This window comes from Cyphellophora attinorum (genome assembly GCF_001299255.1).
Source record: "Cyphellophora attinorum strain CBS 131958 chromosome Unknown Contig13, whole genome shotgun sequence".
Lineage (NCBI taxonomy): Eukaryota > Fungi > Ascomycota > Eurotiomycetes > Chaetothyriales > Cyphellophoraceae > Cyphellophora > Cyphellophora attinorum.
In genome coordinates this window covers 645407-667521 of record NW_017253241.1, presented here as the reverse complement: position 1 = coordinate 667521, position 22115 = coordinate 645407, and the positions used below count along the sequence as shown (strand labels likewise).

At 54.5% G+C, this 22115-nt stretch overlaps 10 protein-coding genes across 10 annotated transcripts; 6 read left to right on the top strand and 4 right to left on the bottom strand.

The window, feature by feature from the left end:
- Nucleotides 1–24: 24 nt before the first annotated feature.
- On the bottom strand, nucleotides 25–630 carry AB675_11499 (Partner of Y14 and mago; the record flags this gene model as incomplete). The annotated part of the gene is made up of 1 exon (XM_018140351.1): nucleotides 25–630. The coding sequence occupies one exon, from the start codon at nucleotides 628–630 to the stop codon at nucleotides 25–27; it is 606 nt and encodes a 201-aa protein (XP_017999818.1).
- A 313-nt stretch (nucleotides 631–943) lies between these two features.
- On the top strand, nucleotides 944–1349 carry AB675_11498 (Cytochrome b-c1 complex subunit 9; the record flags this gene model as incomplete). The annotated part of the gene is made up of 5 exons (XM_018140350.1): nucleotides 944–955; nucleotides 1005–1030; nucleotides 1079–1144; nucleotides 1195–1243; nucleotides 1293–1349. 5 exons carry the CDS (start codon nucleotides 944–946, stop codon nucleotides 1347–1349), a joined length of 210 nt encoding a protein of 69 aa, XP_017999969.1.
- Nucleotides 1350–1842: 493 nt separating this feature from the next.
- Nucleotides 1843–8288, top strand: AB675_11497 (E3 ubiquitin-protein ligase ubr11; the record flags this gene model as incomplete). The annotated part of the gene is made up of 2 exons (XM_018140349.1): nucleotides 1843–5860; nucleotides 5950–8288. The coding sequence occupies 2 exons, from the start codon at nucleotides 1843–1845 to the stop codon at nucleotides 8286–8288; spliced, it is 6357 nt and encodes a 2118-aa protein (XP_017999873.1).
- A 748-nt stretch (nucleotides 8289–9036) lies between these two features.
- On the bottom strand, nucleotides 9037–9821 carry AB675_11496 (uncharacterized protein; the record flags this gene model as incomplete). Its single annotated transcript, XM_018140348.1, has 2 exons — nucleotides 9037–9500; nucleotides 9572–9821. The coding sequence occupies 2 exons, from the start codon at nucleotides 9819–9821 to the stop codon at nucleotides 9037–9039; spliced, it is 714 nt and encodes a 237-aa protein (XP_017999823.1).
- A 1134-nt stretch (nucleotides 9822–10955) lies between these two features.
- On the top strand, nucleotides 10956–11786 carry AB675_11495 (uncharacterized protein; the record flags this gene model as incomplete). Its single annotated transcript, XM_018140347.1, has 1 exon — nucleotides 10956–11786. The coding sequence occupies one exon, from the start codon at nucleotides 10956–10958 to the stop codon at nucleotides 11784–11786; it is 831 nt and encodes a 276-aa protein (XP_018000153.1).
- A 140-nt stretch (nucleotides 11787–11926) lies between these two features.
- On the bottom strand, nucleotides 11927–13645 carry AB675_11494 (uncharacterized protein; the record flags this gene model as incomplete). The annotated part of the gene is made up of 2 exons (XM_018140346.1): nucleotides 11927–13543; nucleotides 13589–13645. The coding sequence occupies 2 exons, from the start codon at nucleotides 13643–13645 to the stop codon at nucleotides 11927–11929; spliced, it is 1674 nt and encodes a 557-aa protein (XP_018000107.1).
- Nucleotides 13646–14406: 761 nt separating this feature from the next.
- AB675_11493 (uncharacterized protein) lies at nucleotides 14407–15516 on the top strand (the record flags this gene model as incomplete). Its single annotated transcript, XM_018140345.1, has 1 exon — nucleotides 14407–15516. One exon carries the CDS (start codon nucleotides 14407–14409, stop codon nucleotides 15514–15516), a length of 1110 nt encoding a protein of 369 aa, XP_018000071.1.
- Nucleotides 15517–16021: 505 nt separating this feature from the next.
- AB675_11492 (Zinc-type alcohol dehydrogenase-like protein) lies at nucleotides 16022–17161 on the top strand (the record flags this gene model as incomplete). Its single annotated transcript, XM_018140344.1, has 3 exons — nucleotides 16022–16249; nucleotides 16300–16645; nucleotides 16695–17161. 3 exons carry the CDS (start codon nucleotides 16022–16024, stop codon nucleotides 17159–17161), a joined length of 1041 nt encoding a protein of 346 aa, XP_018000009.1.
- A 187-nt stretch (nucleotides 17162–17348) lies between these two features.
- On the top strand, nucleotides 17349–20000 carry AB675_11491 (putative ATP-dependent RNA helicase prh1; the record flags this gene model as incomplete). Its single annotated transcript, XM_018140343.1, has 1 exon — nucleotides 17349–20000. One exon carries the CDS (start codon nucleotides 17349–17351, stop codon nucleotides 19998–20000), a length of 2652 nt encoding a protein of 883 aa, XP_017999971.1.
- Nucleotides 20001–20150: 150 nt separating this feature from the next.
- AB675_11490 (putative alanine aminotransferase, mitochondrial) lies at nucleotides 20151–21738 on the bottom strand (the record flags this gene model as incomplete). The annotated part of the gene is made up of 2 exons (XM_018140342.1): nucleotides 20151–20408; nucleotides 20491–21738. The coding sequence occupies 2 exons, from the start codon at nucleotides 21736–21738 to the stop codon at nucleotides 20151–20153; spliced, it is 1506 nt and encodes a 501-aa protein (XP_017999913.1).
- Nucleotides 21739–22115: the final 377 nt, after the last annotated feature.

Below are 22115 nucleotides of genomic sequence, written 5' to 3'. Positions count from 1 at the left end.
TGGCTCGGGAATATCAGGACGTCCTCAGCTCACGCTTGATTCTCGGTCCGGCTGCTCCTCCTGGTATCCCAGTCGCTTCAGATCGCGAACCAACTCGTCCTCCTTACTTATCTTGACGAGTTGATCCGGTGAAAGCTTCTCTCCTGCGGTTTTCTTCTGCCTCAAGTCACGAACTGCGTTGAGTTTCTTCAAGGTGTTGCGGATCTTCTTCTGCCGCTCGACCTCGGCAGCATCAGATGGTGAATCCGTGGCCAAGTTCTTGGGGTCCTGCCATTTCTTTATGGCTTCGTCCTCTGTCAGAGTGGTTGCCTTCATAGCCGTAGTCAGGGTGTTGTCGCTTCCATCCGCCGCTGCCTTTCGTCGAGCAGCGTCCCTCCGTTTCGCATTCTTGCTCTTGGGTTCACTGTCAGCGATGTTGACAACAGGCTCTGTGCCGGGCACGCCTCCTGAACCACGATTCTTCCAGGCTTCAGCGGTCTGGTTCTTGTAGGTTTCAACATCCTCTGGAGGTCGATAGCCGGGCCTCACACGAATTTCCTTCCGGGTTGACCCATCAGATCGTTTCGAAGCTGGGATATACGACGTTCCTTTGGCATCGGTCTGAATGCCAGCCTTGCTCGTCGTCGACATCAGCCAGCCAGAACCACAGCTGTTGATTCTCGCAGTGTTGACAAGACAGGTGAAGCTATGCAGCAGAAGTCAAGCATGTAAATGGCCATACCGTCACAGTAAGAGAGGTGGTCTCTTCCAGAAGACAGGGCGCCAAGGCCGATGCCTCGCCTAACTTGCCTGGACAGAAGAGCCAATCAGGAGCTAGTCCATTGTGAGCTTCCGCTCTCCTGCAGTTCCCGCTGCGCATTTTCAGAGACAGCTTCATACTGGCGCGTGAAGTTCCTAAGCCTCTGCACGCGCGCACGAGTAGAATACACATCTTGTCGACAAGATGTCAGTGGTGGTACGTGTCTGAGGATCTCTCCATGTGCCCTGTACTAACATCTTTACAGGGACGGTTTTCACAAGGCCTCTTCAAGTCCGAGCAAGCTCTCGACTGCGCATGACAACGTACTGACTGCTGCAGTGGCGTCTTCCGCCGGAACTACGTCTTCCTGTCGACCGTTTTCGTAGGAGCATTCGCCTTCGAGATGTAAGGAGATTGGGGCGGGCCTGTGAGAACAATACTGAGATTCGACATAGGGCATTCGACACCGGCACAGACGCGATATGGAACAGATTAAACAAAGGCGTAAGCGACTATCACACAAGAGATGGCTCGCAGACTGACATACAAACAGAGGCAATGGAGGGATATCAAGCAGCGGTACATGACATCGGAGGAGGATGAGGAATGACCTGGGTCAACGTGAAAGGGCACTCCGGCCCTGGAGGAACACTTCAGTCTGGGTTGGGGACAGCGGCCACGCCCACATGCCGCCAGCGCATTGATATTCGTAACATTACAGCGATTATCACGCTACGTACCTGTGGGCAGCAGTGAATGCATTGATCCGAATCTGCGGCAGTAGCGGACGGGCCTTGGCACTTTCCGCCAGAGGACTCGACTCCCCCAACTTCGTGACCGCAGACGTAGCATAACCTCCCACATCTGCCACTCACTGACCAAGAGTACTACTGTCCTTTCGTACCTGCCATAGCCATTCCTGCTTTAAGCATTTTCGTTCAAGCGTTTCACAGGCGCCTCGTTCCAACTCAACACTTGCCGCCACCTGAGTGGCGCACCTATCCGTCATCACTGAGCCACCATTCGCTCGAAGCGCTTGTTTGTACCGATGACCTGCACACCGGCGGAGTTGAGATGAGCCATGCAGAAAGCGGCCTCTCAAAATGAACCCCCCAGACTCGAGGCTCGACCGCATTCTCCTGCAGACACTCTGCCACTTTCCCCGCAAATTCGAGTGTCGGTATTCAGACGAAGCCCGCGATGACCTCCTCCAGACTCTGTTCCGCGCCCTTACCAACGATAGAGCAGACTATCTAGAGCAGCTCTTTCCGCGCGGGTTTCCGGCGTCATACCGGCTACAAGATGCTCAAGGAGCTGAGGCCGAACCAGAATACTCAGCCGCCGCACGGGGTTCCCTCTGCGGACACATTTTCAAGCCCAACGAGGTCTACTACCACTGTGCTACGTGTACGAACGATCCTACCGCTGTTCTATGTGCAAGGTGCTTTGCTTCGAGCGAACATGAGGGCCATCAGCTCATCATAAATATCAGCAGCGGAAACAGTGGCTGTTGTGATTGCGGGGATGTTGAGGCGTGGAATCGGCCAGTCCATTGCGCGATTCACACTGCCAGTGATGACAACGAGCAGGCGGACGAGCACATGTCGACACTGCCAGACGACTTGCAGCAGTCTATTCGGACCACCATCGGACGTGTGCTCGACTATTTCTGCGATGTCATCTCCTGCTCACCCGAGCATCTGCGCCTGCCCAAATCTATAGACTCCATCAAAGAAGACGAAGTGCGGAGCAGGCTCGATTCCAAGCATTACTCCGGCGTAGACGACGAGGAGGACGAGCCGGAATTCTGCCTAATCATCTGGAATGACGAAAAGCACACCATCAAAGAAGTCCAAGACCAAGTGGCTCGAGCCTGTAAGGAAAAGACCAAGTTCGGCCTCGCTCGTGCCATGGAAACCAACGACGTTGGTCGGAGCGTTGTGCGTCATTCTCGGGATCTACAGATGCTCACCAAAATGGCAAAGGTCATTGAGCAGATCAAGGTTACGGTCACAATTCGATCATCCAGAGACACCTTCCGCGAGCAGATGTGCGGTACGATCATCGAGTGGTTGAGCGATATTGCTGGTGCATCAATTGGAGATGATGCTCGAATTCTTCGTCGTATTGTTTGCGAAGAGCTGCTCCAAGTATGGCGTGTGGGCAGCCGAGCGTGGAACGCAAAGACTGGTGAAGACAGCTTAGACTCCCACGGCATTCAAAGTGCACGAGATGACTTCCTCTCGGAAAAGCGTTTGTGGACCCGGTACTCGAGCGATCCGATCCAGCTCATCTTGCAGCCAACATTAGTACAGGATGACACAGACGATACAATGGAAGAAGATGCGGACGAGACTGGCGAGGGCGACGCCGACCTCCGTGATGAGGATGTCATCGACGCTAGTGCTCTCAACACAATCCTCAACACGACAACGTTCCAAGCTCTAGCACAGCCGCTTGTCGATCATCTTGTGGATGCAGAAGCGACAGACGACGCCGACGAAATGGACACTGATGGCGACGGAGAATTTGTAGACCTCCAGCGGATAGAGATCGAGCAGGCTTCGCCGCCAACCAACACCGGAACAGCCATGGACAACACAGCAACCCCAGTCCCCGGCGGGAGAACCACTTCACGATCACGTCCGAGTGAGCAGAATGTTAACTTCATGACCGTTCCCAAAGTCCACAAGAAGCCCGCTGGTGCGGACAATGGCCCGCATGGATTCTGGCTCATGGATAACACCGATAAACAACCAACAGGACGCCTGCCGCCTTATGAAGATCTAACAAAGAGTATCAGGCTCGACTACATGATCATCTTCGACCTCCGACTGTGGAAAATTGCTCGAGTCAGTTTGAGGGACTTGTACATCAGCACTGTCGTCAATATACCAAAATTTAAACGTGTCCTAGGTCTGCGCTTCTCGGGCCTGTACACGACATTGGCACAGCTGTATCTAATTGCAGATCGCGAGCCAGACCATTCGATAATGAACCTTTCCAACCAGATCTTGACAACGCCTTCCATCTGTCAGGAACGAATAGAGAAGGGCAACTTCCTCACCAATATCATGGCCATATTGTACACATTTCTGACCAATCGACAAGTCGGGTTTGCCGAAGATATTGATTCTCACGCAGTCCTCTCTTTCGACCCTGGCGCAGTAGCAAACAGACGTCTCTTCCACTTTTTCAACGATCTGAAGCACTTTCTATCATCCGAATACGTGCAGGTTGAAGTCAGGAGTGATACGAGATACCTCTCTCAATACCTGGACCTCATGAAGCTACTTCAGGGCATCTGTCCAAATATTCGAGCTGTAGGTGACCATGTTGAATACGAGACAGATACTTGGATCAGCGCCTCCATGCTCACCAAGGAGTCCAATAAGCTCTGTCGCACGTTCGCGGAGACGTTCAAAGTGCAACCCGGCACAGGGAATGACGCTGTGTTTGCAGCCATCTTCGCTGCAGCGGGGGTTGCTATGATCAACTCCCTCGGCCTAGAGCGCAAGCGATTCGAGCAGAACGAGATTAAGCAACTTGTGCAGTTCCATCAAACTACTCATAGAGTCGTTGACTTCGCGGTCGCTCAAGGCGCGCTAAGTTTCCATCACCCTCTACACTATACGCTATCATGGCTACTGGAAATCGCCAAGGACTCTGCACGCTGTGTTCAAGAGTTGAAAGCATCCGCCGAGAATGTGGTTGTCAGTATTCGTAAGGCACCACTACGTGGCAAGGACGAAGAAATCAAGTCCATCATCTCGACGGGTGAAGATGCCCTTCTCGCAATGTTCGACTATCCTTTGCGAGTCTGTGCATGGCTTGCCCAGATGAAAGCCAATATGTGGGTCAGGAATGGCATGAGCTTACGGCATCAGATGGGCCAGTACAAGAGCGTCTCTTACCGTGATGTCGCACATCAGCGAGACTTGTTTCTGCTACAGACAGCGTTGGTGACCTGTGATCCATCTCGACTCTTGGCCTCCATGGTCGATCGGTTCGGACTGACTTCCTGGATGTCCAACGGCTTCAGTCCATTGCCAGACTGCGATGATACACAGATGGTAGAGCTTGCAGAAGACTTCATCTATCTCTTGATTAATCTACTCTCCGATCGCGATGGTCTGACAACTTCGCCTACCGATCCGGACTCGTCATTGACGGTGATCCGCAAGGAGATTGCGCATTGTCTCTGCTTCAAAGCGCTTTCGTACTCGGAGCTCTGGAATCGGCTAACCGAGCGAGTGCAAGAACATCCGCGCTTCCAGGAGATCTTGGAAACAATGACGCGATATCGACCGCCGGAAGGCCTCCACGATACTGGCCTGTTCGAACTGAAAGAAGAGTATTTGCAAGAGCTTGATCCTTACAACTCACATTTCTCCAAGAACCAGAGAGATGAAGCCGAGAGCATATACAAGAAGTGGCTAGGCAAGAAAAGCAACAAGGACCCGGAAGATGTCGTTCTTGAGCCGAAGCTCCACCCGATCACAAGTGAAGCTTACAAGAGCCTCGCTGCGGTGTCTCAGTGCGAGCTATTCACATCTGCAATATACCAATGTCTATCGTTCGTTGCCACCGGGTACCAAGGTCGCACTGGAGTAACGGCGACAAGGGCCGAATCATTCCTGCAGATTGTTCTGCAGCTTGCTCTGATTGCTACCCTCGAAGACCACACGGCAGAACAGATACAGAGTCCGCAAGCTGCTGGCTTCATTCACATCGCTGGCAATGTATCGTTGAGCACCGAGCGAGAGCCGCCTTCAACAGTGGTGAGATTGCTCCACAAGATCTGGCTCATAGATGAGTACTCGGCGTGCCGAAGTAAGATACGACACATTCTGCGACTCTTCAATCAGAAGAAACCCAATGCTTTCAGAGCCGCAACGCAAGACCTTGAATTTCCTATGGGTCGGTTCGACACAGCGTCTCCTGCGAACCTAGAAAGTGAGATCGAGGCAAAGAAACGGCAGGCTGCAGAACGGAAAGCTAGGGTCATGGCCCAGTTTCAGCAGCAGCAACAGAGCTTCATGGACAATCAAGACGGGTTCGATTGGGAGGACGAACAATTGGATGATCCTGATCTTGAGCTTCCAACTTCGACAGAGTCTCGTGCGTGGAAGTTTCCATCTGGTCTTTGCATACAGTGTCGTGAAGAGACCAGCGATGCTAAATTGTACGGCACCTTTGCATGATCACAGATGGACATATTCTGCGCCAAACCGACGTCGTTGATAGCGCTTTTGTCAGGGAAGTTCTCCACACGCCCAAGGATCTGGATCGTACGTTAGATCGACAGCGTCCATTCGGCGTTGCCGGAGACAACGACAATGTGGTCAGTCAGATGACCTCGACTGGCAGTGAGACCAAAGTCATGCGTCAGAGCATCAGCAGCGGATGGCCAGCAGGATGCACGGCCAAAGGCCCACTCACGTCCAGCTGCGGCCATATTATGCATTTCTCGTGTTTCGAGGGCTATTTCCAGTCTGTACTCAGACGCCATTCGCAGCAAGTCGCTCGTCAGCATCCAGAGCGTGTGTCTGCTCAAGAATTTGTTTGCCCGCTGTGCAAGGCACTGGCTAACGCATTTCTTCCTATCGTTTGGAAGAGCACTGAACAGTCGTATCCGGCTGCACTTGCAGTCAAACAAGACTTCACCGACTTCGTGGAGAGGGACTTGGCCACGCGGAGCATTGCTGCCAACTTCTTCAACGATACGTACAATGTGCGCGCCACGAACGTCCACAAATCGAACTTGTCGACCTTTGCCAATAGTGCTCTGGAGTCGGCCATAGAACGGTCCCAAGCAGCAGAGATTGGATCGCCCAGCATCACTGCATGGGCTGAGCGGCCGGAGCTCGCGCCCTTGGTGGAACTCGGCAGTGTCTACATCAGATTGAAGGGCCCTCTTAGCATCATTGCCAGGGTCACTCAGCCAGGTATCTTTCCCGCGAAATTCCACAACGAAGAACAGCCCAACTCATACCATCTACTCCTCAACTCCCTCGCGAACACGATATGCGCTACCGAGACAGCCTATCGAGGTCGTGAGGGCGAGTTTGGCACGACACTCCTGACTGGCATACCTCAGCAGACTCTCAGCCATCTGCAGATCTTGTCATCAACAGTCCGCTCATACGCCGCCACGTGCCACATTCTCGAACAGGGAGGTATAGACGAGCATTTTCATCAGGTTTACATGTCGCTTTTCAACAAACTCTTCGGAAAGCCACCGGACCCGGACAATGACTCCCATGAACATATCTTTTTGGACAGCTTTGCTCTGCCACTTCTACGCATTGACCCTTTCACGTTCTTGGTGCACTCTTCGCTGGTGCTCTGTCCCCTACTGGACATTGACCCGCGGCACATGCTCCAGATCGCCTTAATTGCTGAGGTTTTGCGTGTCGTCGTTGCTTATTTCTACGACCCCCAGGGCTTGATCACGGCCGCAGACACGTTTTCGCTGGAGGTGGGTCAGGAGGAACAGACTCCGTCCGCCATATATGAGGGTGTTCTGAAGTGGCTGGACTCTGAGCTCAGATCCAGTGATTACATGCAGCTGCAAGAGCAGTTCAACAATTTCACGATGCCGACGACTGGAGGAGCTCTGATTGTGCTCTCTAGAATCGTTGACAGATACGCGTTAGCCTTTCTCCGGAAAGCTGCCATATTCTGTCACGTTGCACTTGGCGTCGACTTCCCAACCACGACCGGATCCGAAGCCAGCCTTCCAGAGATGCACCGGCTGCTGCACTTCATGCAGTTACCATCACTTGCAGAGATCTTGATGGATCTGACCGAGTTTGCTCCTCGGTCGCAGACAAAGAAGATGGTGTCCAGCTGGATCACAGACCTCGTGAGATGCGCGAGCTCGAGCCTTCGCGAGGACGATCACAGTCCAGCTACGGGCCATCTCTTCGATATTCGAAGTACTGCCCCTGACGAGCGTCCCACGGTCATGGGTATACGTCTGCTACATCCCGCACCACTGGAGCTGATAGGCCTTCCAAAATACTACGACGTCCTCATTGAGCTCAGCTCGCGAGCGACATGCCCGACAACGGGCAAAGAACTGAGCGATCCGGCGCTCTGTCTCTTCTGTGGCGCCCTGTTCTGCTCGCAGTCCGTGTGCTGCCAGACCTCTGATAAGCGCGGCGGCTGCAATGCTCACGTCGAGAAATGCTCCGCGCCAATTGGAATGTTCCTGCTGATCCGCAAGTGCATGATTGCGCTTCTCCATGTCATGAAGGACCCCAATCAGCCCACCGGGAGTCGTACGCTAGTGTTGGGAGGCGGCACCCAGATCTTCCGCACTGGTGATGCGCCGCCTTTGGGAAGTTTCTTTCCAGCACCATATCTCACTAAGCATGGCGAGACGGACAGTGGGTTGCGGAACAAGCATCAGTTGATGTTGAGTCAGATGAGGTATGATCGATTGCTGAGGGATTCGTGGTTGATGGTCAATGGAAGTATTTGGAGTGCAATTGCCAGGAAGCTGGAGGGAGAGGTCAATAGTGGTGGCTGGGAGACATTGTGAGTATGCTCGTCAAAGGAAGCGTTGAATTGCATAGACAGACCGAGCATGTAAGCCAGCTTTTCGGGCGCGAAGTCTGTGGACGATAGACGAGTGGTTACGATGTACATGATACTTGGTTTTGAATAGAACAACCAGACCAATTCGCACATTCCCTACAACATCTGGTCCTGACAGCAGTATATCAGATCGCGCCCAGTCGCGCTCCTTGTCGTCCGGCTTAGCCAGGGCTTTGCTGCGAGACTGGTTGACATCCTCACACTGCCGAGTGCAAGACCGGATGACAAGATACCTTTCATCGGCGACTGCTTCTCCTGGATCCCTAAGCAGACAACAGCAGCAGGAGCATACGAAGACTGCTCCTTCCCGAGAGTATTCCTTACCAACGTCAGAAGCGGCAGGTGCTGCACTCGCGCCTTCCACACTCACTCGCCTTGTCATCTGGCGCAGGTAGAATCCTACAGCAGACCGGATGCCATGACTCAACTGAAGTTGTGCTCGCTTACCACGTCCTCAATGTAGCGCAAGGATCGGAGGCGGGCAAATGCCGTGAATCGCTGAGTCGTTTTCGATGTTGTACACGTGCTCTTAAGCTACGTAGACTTCCCTAGGACGCCAGGAGCTCCAGGCTTTGATCTACCCACAAGACCGCATCTCCAAATCCTTTCTTAGGAGCCAGCTCGCTGCCCACGCTTCCATGACTCCTGGGATGCCGACCTCACCTCTCACGTTAGAGCGTCACCGTCCGTCATCATCGACCAAACACCTTATTCCACATCGGGGTTTTCGGCGTCGGACTCTCGACCACCTGCTTCTGATTGCCCGGCACCTGCACTCTCGGCGGAACCGGCCTTTCTTTCCTCGCCACATTGCCACCAGCCCATGTGTTCGGACCACCGAGCGGAACTTCTTGCTGCTTCACGAAACTCTCGTTACTCCCTTGTCGTGTCGATGAAGCAACAGCGCCACCGGACTTCTCGACATCCCTCGCCCCTCCATTGCGAGAGATTTTGTTGCGACTCTTCTGCTGCAGCAGCAACTCATCACCAGCACCACCTGCCCGTCGCTTCTCGATGGGTGAGAAGGTCATCTTATGCGGCGTACGGGGCGTGAGATTCTTCAGACCCGTGCCGACGCGCTTGACGGAGCGGCGGATCGTCTCGGCGACGGCCCATTGGCGGCGTTTGGCGCCCCAGAAGAGGATTGCCATTGTGACTGTTTGAGAATTGTTAGTACTTAGGGGTCTGGTGGTTGAGGGCAGTGCGAGGGTGAAGGTGAGAACTGACCTCCAGCAATGACAATGAGTGCCGCGACAACAGAAATGCCGATGATGGCGCCTTTGCCGATCTTCGCGCCGCTATCGGTGCCTTGTGAGCCGGGCGTGGTGTCGCCTTCAGCGGAGGGGTCATAGCCTAGGCTTCCGTCGGGAATTGAGCCTGTGCCGCCGCCATCGCCGTCTTGTGGTATCGGTGTTGCGATTGTGGACTGAGTTAAAAGGAAGAGGGCTGTGATGAAAAGCGAATGGGTTGTGTCCATGGTCGGGACACCAACGCCAGCAGGTAGGTTTTTTTCAAGATGTGAGAAATCGGATGTTGCGCAACAACCGCAGAGTGAGTCTTCACGCGTCGATGATGCCTCGCGACACTGTCGCAGCAGCGGTGAGTCTGGCACGAAGTATACGAAGTTTGAGGGTGGAGCAAGAATCACAAACGCAGCCGGACCCCAAAGACTTTTATTGCAATGCTCACCACATCTGCAACTGACCAAGCGGCCTACAGCAACAACACAGCCCTCTTATCATGGCCTCATCGGGCCTGCAGGACGGCGCTTGTATTGGTAGAACTCACCTGGAATGGATTGCGCATGCGACTTTAGGCCAATGGAGCGGGTCCGCTTGGTCCATCTTGCTGGATCTGCAGGACATTCTAATGTCTTCGGACATCCTTGCCAAAAGCACGAACAGTCATGCCCTATTCGTTGTTAGTCTTCGATGTGAATAACGTGAAACGCGTGCCCAGCACACGAGAAGTATTTGTGAGAGGGTGGAATCGTGATAGAGCGCGTGCTGAAGAGTGGTAAGCGCCGGTGAGGTCGGCCTGCGGCCAATCAGGCCGTGGAAACCGTGGGCGCCAAGTTTCACACGAGAGGCACGCCAATTGTGGCACAAGACATGGGTTATTTTGAGAAGAGGGCTTGCTGATTACGTGATTTGACGTATTCGTAGGCCGATGGCATGATGCTAGTCAACAGTGTAGTTGCCGGCGTTGGTTGCCCGTCGTGAGCAGCCTATGTATCTCTGCACGAGCCGTGTTCAGAGGCCTTCGGCATTGATCTTGCTTGTCAATACAGCCGGGCTGGGGGAGGTCGAGGACATGGCAGTAGACCACAGCATGTCCGTCAACCGGACCCGTTCAGAATAAACGCTGAGAATCAATAGCAGTATGGTAGCCTCGAACCAGAATATACGTGAACGAGTAAGAGGGGATCATCTGAAAAGCAGTGTCTGTTCCAGGTGGCCGGCGCCTAAACAGGCACCTAAGCCGAAGCGACCCCAACACGCCTTCCCCGCATTATTTTTATTTCTTGCAACATCGTAATTGCTTCGTATCGACTGACAAACTATTCAAGAAGCTTTTCACTCCACGGCAGACCGGTAAAGATACGCTCGAAATGCCACGAGGCGGCGGTCGCGGCGGCGGGCGCAAGCAAGGCAACGAACCCGAAGCCTACGACGACGAAGAACCCACGCCCATAGCAGGCACAACGATCAAGCCAGCACCAACCTTCCCACCACTCTACCAGCCTATTCCCAAACCGCTCTCCACCATAGAAGTCGCCTCAGTCAACGCATACCTCAACTTCCGCACACGATCACGTCGCGGACCGTTCTTCGCGACTCTCGACCCAAGCAGCCTCACCGACGAGAACGGCAAAGTTCGGCCGAGGGCGGGCTTTGATCCATTCAATGACCAGGAGCGCTACACTTCGAGGTTCCAGAAGAAGAAGCGCACGGTTCCTGACGTTGCTGGACAGGAGTTCGCGTTGCAGATGTTCCCGAAAGAGTTGTGGTTGAGCCTGGATCCGAAGCGCACACATCCGTTGTGGAAGACGGTTGATCCGGCGGAGTTTGAGATGGTGAAGTCGCGGAAGCGGCGGAGGAGGCTTAGTGATACGGGTGGGCCTAGGGATGGCACGCCGGCCGTTGAGAATTCGGGGGACGAGTCAGATGGGGTTGTGACGGGGCGGAGGAAGCTCAATGCTGCCAAGTCACGGAAAGGAGAGCCGGCTTCTAAGCAGCGGCGTGGGCTTGATGCTGAGGATGACTTTCCAGAGGACAGTCGCGAGGCAGACGACGATGCTGATGTTGATATGGAGGCGCAGGATTCGGAGTTCAGTGAGTCAGAGGATGACGATAACGACTACAATGCAGAGCAGTACTTCGATGATGGTGACGATGATGGTATGGAAGATGACGGCGGTGGCGGCGATGATTACTACTAGTAGTACGGCGATATCCCGGAACGCACGCCGCAACCGCACGACCCACCCAAAATACCTGTCGTTCTTTACGATGGCAACGGTTTGGCTCAATCGATAGACAGCGGCCTCTGTAGGCCACCTAATCCTCATGACTAATCCCCTCACCACTTTTTGGCCGGGACATACACTTCAGGAGCGCGCGGCGAGGTATCGTCCTCGTCCTCCTTACTCTCATACGTCGCCGTCACACTCGAAAACACCGACCCATTCCACACCTTCATACGCCTCCGCTCTGATCCATCGTCATCATCCAGCGGCCGAATCAACCTCAACTCCTGCCCACGAAACATGTCCGCCAGAAATCCCTCCACTCCCAAGTTCAGCTCCTTCATCCGCTTGAACAATACTTTGAACCACATCTGCTCTGGCCACTTCCAAAATGCCATGTAGCCCATCGCGATGGGGATGGCGTACTTGACGTACTCGGCGCCCAGGAGGCCGTTCTCGGGCAGGATGAAGTATTCAAGGGACTGCGCGATGCGGAGGGTCAAGCCATCGATGTAGGCAGGGGTGTGGTTTGGGATCTGATTTATGATTGGAAGGATGGTGTCGATGTGGATGCTCGGCAGCTGTATGCGGGTGTTCTCCCACGCGAGGAAGATGGTGGAGTGCAGGAGGAGCATGGAGGTCCAGGCCATGAGTAATGGGTCAGCGAGAGAAAGCGAGGAGAAGTGCAGGTACTCGGAGAAGACTCGCTCGGGGCTGTCGGATGGTAATGCAGCGTAGAGTTGGGAGGGGAGCTCGATGTAGAGTGGCGCGGGGTGTGCTTGAAGCGCCAATGTGTCGCAGAAGTCCTCGAGGGCCGCGAGGACAGCTGCGACCATCCCAAGCAGAGCGCCCATGCCCTGGACCAGACGGGTTGGGTTGCGTACGGAGCGCAGTCGATCGGCTTCTTCCATGATGACGGGCATGGTGCTGAGTATGCGAGCGAGCCGAATCTCCATCGTGTCGTTGTCATCTGGCAGGTATGTTGTTTCGCCAATGCTCTTTCGCGACTTCCCGCGGGTGCCGATGCCATATACTAGCTCGTCTCGTAAGTGGCTCAGGTATAGAGTGCGGCCGAAGTCGGTGGCTATGGCTGAGCCCCCTCGAGCGCTGATGATCTTGGAAGCACCGTCGACATGTGCACCCCAGGCCGTGTCTCGTCGGTATGTGCCTTCGTGGAGTTCGAAGATCGCAAGCAGCATGACTGTAGCCAGCAGGCTGTCGTCATTCACCTTGTCAGGGTCGAGGATCGACCTGCGAACATGTCGGACGGTCGATCCGTAGAACATCAGTGCTTCCTTCCTGGCTCGAGCATCGCCAGTCTGACGACTCATACGAGACAGCGCGAGTGCTGCAACGGCATCCTCCAGCCCTTGATCTTGTTGCGCATGTTGGAGCGCAAGTCGGATCCAACCTGACGATGCGATATCCGTGACCAAGTGAAGAGGTGTGTTGGCAATCTCCACTGGCACGTATGCTAGCCAGAATGCCCCAGTGGCATGACTGACAATGGCAGACTTGTTGAGACGAGCTATCTGGAATGCAGAAGCAGAGCTAGGAGGAGAGGACGAGGCAGAACTGTCTGTTGAGGGCGAAGAGTCTCGCTCAGGAGACGCATTCTGCTTTGCGAGCCGGTCATTCTCATCCACGAATTTGAGCCGCCCCACTCCACTGTTAACGCACTTGATGCCGAGCTTTGCACAACGCCCACAGATAGGACGAGCAAGATCGCACTAGAGAGCCATCAGCAGTCATCTTCCACGCTGGAGGCCACTCACTCCCTTCTTCCGCCGTCTGCAAGCCTCGCAGCCCTTCGAGGTTGGAACTCCTGGCATGCTATGGGTACTATGGGCGCAAGATTGCCTGCTTCTAGTGTGGCTTGAAGCAGATCGTGCTCGACGACCATGTGTCGTAATGCAAAGACATGCTGGCGTCCAGCGGTCGCAGCATAGTCCCGACTAGGTACCGTAGGCTGGCTTCCACCTGAACGTCATGCTTTGCGTCCTTCCAATGCCACGGCCCACGCGGGATTTGGTTGGTTAGGTAAGCCAATCCTTGGTTCGATGGAGACAGACTCACCAATCCGCCGTCGACAGCACAGCCTAAAAGCTTGTCTTGAAATGCTCTAGGCCCGATTTGATGGCAAGTTGCGCTCCCTGCTCGAAGCTGGCGTCCTTTTGTGCTGGCTCTTCTCTGCATCGAAAATGAGCGTTGTTGTTATCTAGGAGCTGATCCCGATCTCGAGCACAGGCTTTAGATGCCAACGGCCAGTCATGCCAAGTCGGCGGCGGTTTCCCGTGCCGTAGACCAGGCAAGCGCGATGACCACATTGTCGCACTTAACAGAGTCACAGGAGTATCATCCTGCGCCTGGAGCACTAGCAATCTGTCATGACGATGCATGTCTGTGCTCTGCAAGGTGAGTATATGAGTAGTATGTGTCTGCGCTCTGAAATTGTCCATGATCGTAGACAACTACCCGCAACCTTCCTCAATCTATTGACCATTGAGTGCACACCGCCAACCAAGTTTTCCAGGCACATTGACCTTGGGCTGCATATCAGTACGCACATACTTTTCAACATCCAGCAGAAGAGATGGCAGGCAACTTCTTCGCAGAGTGGCTGTGGCGCCGACCAGCAGCTTTACTCGGCTTCCAGAAACGCTACAACTGGCCATTGTTCTTCATCTTCGCCGGCGCACTTGTTGGCTTCTCACTAGCAAGACTCCAATACCTCAGTCCAAGCATATACGCGACAAGTTCCTCTCCGGGCGAATGGTACTGGCAGCGAGCCGGACATTACCGGGTTGGCCTGTATCTACACCTTGGCGCAATCCTGCCAGCTGGCCTTCTGCTTATCTGGCAATTCGTGCCGGCAATCCGACATCGCGCCATCATCTTCCACCGTATCAACGGCTACCTCGTGATCACCCTCATCATGATCAGCCACGTCGGCGCCCTGATGATGGTCCGACGTAGCTTCGGTGGCAACCTCGGTTTTCAGAGCACCATGGGTCTCGCCGTGATCTTGACCACCACCGCCATCGTCCTGGCAGTGTATAACATCAAGAAACTCCAGATCGACCAGCACAGAGCTTGGATGCTGCGTGCTATGGTGTACATTGCTTTCATGTTAGTCATCTCCCTCTTTCCCAATCCTATTTGTCCCCCAAAGCTAACCACGCGCCTCCCCAGCATCACCTTCCGCATAATCATGATCATCAGCGCCGTCATCATCTCGGCCATCGGCTCCTACAACACCACCATGCTCTGCGGCGAAGTCGCCTTCATCAACCGCGACGGTGCCAACAGCACATACATGGCCCTCCAATATCCCAGCTGCACCAACTCGGACGCCTCTCAGCCAGTCATTGTCCACGCCAACCTCTCCGGCCCGTCGGGCGAAAACGCTGGCGCGAGTCTGCGCATGTCATCGGGTTTGGCGGCATTTCTCGCGCTGGCGCTGCATGTCATTGGGGTGGAGATCTACCTTAGGCTCACGCCCAGGGAGGGTGAGAGGTTGAGACAAGTGTCGGCGACGAGGCAGATGGAGGCAGGCTACAAGCAGCCAGGGAGTGCGGGACTGGTGGTGCAGAGATTTGGTGATGCTGAGCCGTGGATCATGAGGGGGAAGGAGGTGAGCGCTGATGAGGCAGCGGCGATGAAGGCGAGGAATGCGAGCGCGAACGGGGATCTCAGTGCATAGCGTGCATCACGGCTGGCGGGGAATGATCTTTTAGAATGGCTAGAAATGTCAGCGCTGGCGTTTGGGTTTCACTCATGCAAATCCGCATTTGCATCATACCGCGCTTTCTTAGACCCATCATGCTCGATTCGTCGTCTTGAATTGTTTCCAGGGACCTGATGGCATTCACCGTCGTCTGTTTGACAGGTGTCGGTACCTGCGATGTCGTTTGAATGCGGATATGCTCGGTGCTGGGCGCGCTGACAAATTGGGCAGATCACGAAGTTCAGGGACCACGTCCAGGAATGGAAATCTTTGTGAGAGCAACTGCTTCGGAGCACTGGATCGGATCCGATCTCGTCAGAGGACACAATGATGCTGTAGTCATTGCTGTCGACTATAAGGAGGAAAATGCATTCTTTGGACAGCATGCCATGGGCAGAGGACAAGGAATTTCACAGAAACCACCCGACCTTGGCAAGCAGACACCAAAAGCAGACCTCAGCAGACTACAAAATCGCCCACGATGCGCACCCAGATCCCACCAACAATGAAGCAGTGGGTTACAGACTACACTGGAATCGACACACTGAAGCAAGAGGAGGCTCCAGTGCCCAAGCCTGGTGCAGGCGAGGTCCTTGTGAGGATCAGTGCCGTGTCATTGAACTTTCGAGACGTTGAAGTCTGCATGGGAGACTACGATCACCACGACTCACTACCACCGCCACCCAACGTCGTGCCTTGCTCTGACTTTGTCGGGTCGATAGTTGCATTTGGACCTCAAGGAGAGACAAATGGTGTTAGCTCAACATTTCTGGAAGGAGACCGGGTAATGGCAATATTCAACCTAACGCATCTGACGGGTCAGATCACCGAAGAGCATCTGCCTTCGGGGCTTGGTCTGCCCCTTCCAGCGTACTCAGCGAGTATGCGACATTCCCGCTCTATGGTCTTGTGAAGGCGCCAGCGAATCTCAGTGATGAAGAAGGAAGCACACTACCCATCGCCGCGGCGACTGCTTGGATGGCGATCAATTGGATGCAACCTATTGGTCAACCCTTGCGGGGTGCGGAGCATATCGTGCTGTTGCAGGGTACGGGAGGGGTTTCGACTGCAGGCCTTCAGTTGGCGCATGCTTTGGGTCTGAAAAGTGAGTGATTGCTCGACCAGCGGAAGGTCTTATACTGATACCGTCCCAGCCATTGTGACGTCCTCGTCAGGGGACAAGCTGAAGAAGGCAAAGGAACTTGGGGCAGACTACCTCGTCAATTATCGCGAAAAAACCGAGTGGCAGGAGGAAGTGATGAAGTTGACGGACGGCAAAGGCGTAGATGTCATTTTCGAGCAGGGAGGTCCAGCGACTCTGGCCAAGAGCTTTGGGTGTGTCAGATGGGGAGGCTTGATCTCGTGCATTGGTTATCTCAGTGGTAAGCAGGATGTCGGCGACAAAATTGTGAATACCAATGTGCTGGCGTTGAGGAGGAATGTCACGCTGAAAGGGATCTGGAACGGTCCCAAAGACAGGCTCGAAGAGGCGGTCGCAGTCTATGACAAGCACCGCATCAAGCCTGTCATCGACAAGACGTTCGCATTCAATGAAGCGAGGGAGGCATTCAAGTATGTTGCTGCAGGTAGTCACTTTGGTAAGGTCATCGTCAAAGTGTGAAATCGTAAGAGCGACGGTAGTAGTTGTAATGAGAAAGCTGAAGGTGAGGCGCAACTGAGAGCATTTTCAAGATCCACTGTGGGGAGGGCGCTGTAAAGTACTTTTCGATTCTCCAACCCGGATATTTTAGTTGTCCTCTTCCAATATATCGTATTCCAGGAAGGACTCTATAGCCACATAATTCAGCATGTCTCGCGGCGCGAAAAGGTCAAGCGTGGAGGCCTTTGGTGATGGCAATGACACCAAGTCCGGGCGGCCTTCACAGAACCCAAATGGACACCGTAGGCAGACATCGACCGCGGCGGCCACACACCTCGCTACCCGCCAAAAACTACCAATATGGGCGCACCAAGATGCCATCCGGAGCGCTCTACGCACACACAACGTCCTCCTACTAGTCGGCGAGACCGGATCCGGGAAATCAACCCAAGTACCACAATTCCTGATCAACGAACCATGGTGTCGGCGCCGCAAAGTCACCATCCCACACCTCCCAGGCGGCCTCAACAGCACAAGCCCAACCCCACCCGCAGCACCAAGACAAATCCAAATCGGCGGCACAATCGCAATAACCCAACCCCGACGCGTCGCCGCAACCTCCCTCGCGCGCCGCGTCGCCGAGGAGATGGGCACTGGACCCCTCGGCAGCAAACACAGCGAAGTCGGCTACTCCGTGCGCTTCGACAACCAGACTGGACCCGCTACGCGAATCAAGTACCTCACGGAGGGCATGCTGCTACAAGAGTTGCTCCGGGATCCCGGTCTACGCGCGTACAGTGTTGTGGTGGTGGACGAGGTCCATGAGCGTGGGGTGGATGTGGATTTGTGTCTGGGATTCTTGAGAGGTCTATGTGATGAAGGGAGTGAGGTATGCAGGACGGAGAGAGGAGGCGTGGGCTTACGGGTTGTGGTCATGAGTGCTACGGCTGAGATGGGCGTGCTGGAGGGATTCTTTGCGCCGAAGCAGGAGCAGGAGGAGGATGTGTGGGAAGGATTCTCGGATGAGGAGGACTCTGCAGGATCGAGATTGGAATCGACACACACAGAAAGCCAGCCATCAAACTCCGCCATTTCTGTCACCACACTGCAGATTCCAGGACGGCTCTTCCCAGTAGAGATCAACTACCTGCCAAAGCCAACAACGGATGTCATAACCAGCGCTCTGGAACGAATCACGGACATCCACGTTCACAGACCACTTCCGGGCGATATACTGGTGTTCCTGCCCGGACAAGAAAACATCGAAACACTCCACTCCCTCCTCAAGACATATGCCTCGAACCTCAATCAGAGTGCGACCGAGCCACCAAAACCCCAGACCAACGGCCACGCAGCGCCCTCCCGAGCACCACGAAAACCCACCACAGCCCACCCCAAACTCCCGCACCTCCTCCCCCTCCCCCTCTACGCCTCCCTCCCAACCCACCAACAATCCCTCGCCATCCAAAACGCCCCCGAGCCGTTCACACGCAAGGTTATACTCGCAACGAACATCGCCGAGACCTCACTGACCATACCGGGTATTCAATACGTGATCGACTCGGGCTTCTGCAAGCAGCGCCTCTACCGGCCCACCCTGGGCATCGAGAGTCTGATCATCACAGCCATCAGCAAGAGCTCGGCGAAGCAACGTGCCGGTAGAGCCGGCCGCGAGAGGAAGGGCGGTGTCGTGTGGAGAATGTATACTGAGAAGGACTATCACTCGTTAGAGGCGTCGACCGCGGAAGAGATCACGAGGGCTGACCTGAGGTCTGTGATGTTGGTCTTGAAGAGTCGTGGCGTCACAGACGATGGGTCGAGTAATTCTAACGACGATGAGGTTGATGTTGACGGGGAGGGCGTCGAGGGGTCGCGAAAGCAGGATCCGTGGAAATGGGTCACGCCGCCGAAGCTGAAAGCATGGCGCGCTGCGATGATTGGACTGTTCCAGATTGGAGCGCTCGACCCTCCTACCGGCATGATCACCGACATTGGACGCGAGTTGAGTCTGCTCCCGCTACCAGTCTCGCTTGGCAAGTGCCTGCTCAGCTCCACAGCCTATGGAACCACGCCGCAGATTATCGACATTGTTAGCGCGCTGAGTGTTGAGGGGATATTTTTCAATATCAGCACGGAGCAGTATGATACGAATGGCAACAAGAGGTTCAAGCGAGGTACAAACAACGACGAGGACCATGACGAAGAAGATGTGCTCGATCCGCGACTTCGACTTCGGCAGCAATTGCATAGACGGGAGGGCGACCACCTGACGCTGCTGGCGACCGTCCAGGCCTACGTCGCGGAGAACACTGACCGGAAGAGGTGGTGCAACGATCGAGGAACCAGCCATCGTGCTATGCAGGGCATCATGGATGTTCGCAAGCAGCTGACTGGGATCATGAATCGGAAGGTTGCGGAGCAATCGCAGCAGGAGAAGCGCGATCGAACATCGAACGGACATGCCGGGGCGGCCTCTGACAATGTTTCTGCCACCGATGCCCCATCAGTCAACGGGAGCAACGGCACAACAACAACCGATGCTGACCTGACCCGCCGCATCCTCACAACCCTCCTCTGCGGCCTGCACCCCAACGTCGCGCGCCTGTCCACCGCTTCCACCACCTCCTCGTCCTCCACCAACAGAAAAGCGTCCTCCTCGTCCGCAGGCGGTCCTCAATCAACATACACAACCCTCATCACGAACCAACCCATTTCCATCCATCCCAGCAGTGTGCTCTTCGGGCGCAAAGTCGAGGCGATCATGAGTAGTGAGATGGTCTTCACGACGAAAAGCTATGCGCGGTGTGTCAGTGCGGTGGAGATGGGATGGGTCGGGGAGGCTGCTGGAGTAGGGAGATAGGCGAAGTGTACAGCAGTAGCATTATCATGTCAGAGGACTCCCGATGAGTATTCTGCTCATTCGAATATTCACACCTGAAGAATGTGCTGTACTTCAGCGCAGGGGCATTCCCGTCCACAGGACTAGTAGCGCTCTCGCAGATGGCGCCGTTTAGTCCCGATACTTATCCATGAACTCCTCATGAAACTTGTTCCATCTTCCAACCCACTCGGTACCTGGAGCCAAAAATGTGGTCCTCAGATGCAAGGTACCCTCCTTCTGACCAAAGCCAGAGCCCGGGACGACGCAAATGCCAGTGGCGTCGAGAAGGCGTAGGCAGTAGAAGTCGTCAGGGGCTTTGCCGGCTTCTTCGGCGGCGGCATAGGCTTTTTGGGGGAGATTGATTGTTGGGAAGAGGTACATGGAGCCCTGAGCGTTGGAAAGGGGGACAAGGTCAGCTTGAATTGTGAAAAGGGTATACAGTGAAGTGAAGAAGGAGTGATGGACTCACCTGTGGTTCACCACATTCAACGCCCTCCATCTTCTGGAACGCCTCGTACAGAGCAGTGGCGCGCTTGTACAGGCCATCCTTGACGTGAGAGACCTCAGAATTATAGAGCTCATAGCTTGGGTCGCCCTTCTTGGGAGGATTGACCATCATCTCAACCAGACATTGGCCAATGACGGGCGGGCAAAGCACGATTGAAATGAACTTGAAAATCTGGGCCTGCACCTCTTTGTCGAAGCCAACGAGTTCGAAGTACCCTCCGCGGTGACCGCATTCGCCGACCATGCCCTTGGAAATGGAATGTAGAGAGGCAAGCTCGACGTGTTCAAAGGTACCCTCTTTGTCTTGTTGTTGGAGCTGTCGCAGGACGCGCTTGAAGCTGTGGAACTGTCCGACGAAGACGTTGGTCTGGTAGACTTCGTCGGCCATGACTACTAGCTTCTTTTCGGCGGCGAACTTGATCACCGATTCAATGTCTGATTCCGAGAGGGAAGCACCAGTCGGGTTGCCAGGATTGATGACGACTATAGCGCGGACGTCGGTGCCTTCGGCGATGGCTTTCTCGTAGGACTCCTTGATGACTTCCATCGATGTTCCCCATGCCTTGGACTCGTCGAGGTAGTAAGGTACGCATCTGGCGTTGAGGACTGATAGTGTGGCGGTGTAGAGTGGGTACTGAGGGATTGGGACGAGGACACCGGTCTTGGGTGAGCCACAGATGATGTGCATCAGAGTATTGACTCCTGAGCTGGCGCCGGCGGAGAGATAGATGTTGGCTGAGTCAGCCGGGAAGCCGTCCCGTTCTTCGATGTACTTGGCCACTGATTCCCGAATGGCGGGAGCACCAGCGGACTGAGAGTAAGCACCGACTGAGCCAATCTCTGAAAGCAGCCACCGAGCACGTTCAATGACATCTTTGGGATAGCCGAAGGTTGACTCAAGGACATCGGCATGGTCGAGTAGCTTGGGATTTTCTAGACATGCGAGCACCTGGCGGAAGAATGTGATGGGCTTCTGGTCGAGTTGTTGAGGATTGCCAATGTTGGCAGAGATGACCTTATCAAATGGTAACGGCGACGAGTCAGGACTCTCTGGTGGTGTAGGAGGCCCGGATTTGTGCGACTTCCTCAGCTGAGCTCGATATTCTTCTGACTTGATGGCGAGTTCGCCTCTCACTGCATACTGAGCATTGCAGATGTGTGGGTTTATGTTGTCAATGGTCAGAGATCTGAGTTGCTGTGAAGACGTCATATTGCGGCGGAATATTCTTTGGTGGTTTGTGAACAATCTGGTACCGGGAAAGACTATAAGACGTGAAGAGCATAAACGTTAGCTTAAGTGAGACTTTTTCACGTTGTGCTTTTGTGCCAGGACAGGTACAAGTGTGTCCCGGGGAAGAAAACCGATCGGGATAGTTCGAAGAAAGTACGAGGGCAGTTCTTGCTTTTTGAGTCATGCGACACTCCAATGCTGTGGGGTGGAACTTGACGTGCAGACGTACCAGTTTGACCACGACTGAGGTGATGATGTGGTTTGCTCTGTACCAGATAGCGACACGATGAGGACAGATCGTGTAGCAGAGTTGATGACGCCTGCAAAGAGGCCATGGTTTGTCGTCAGAGTGGGTA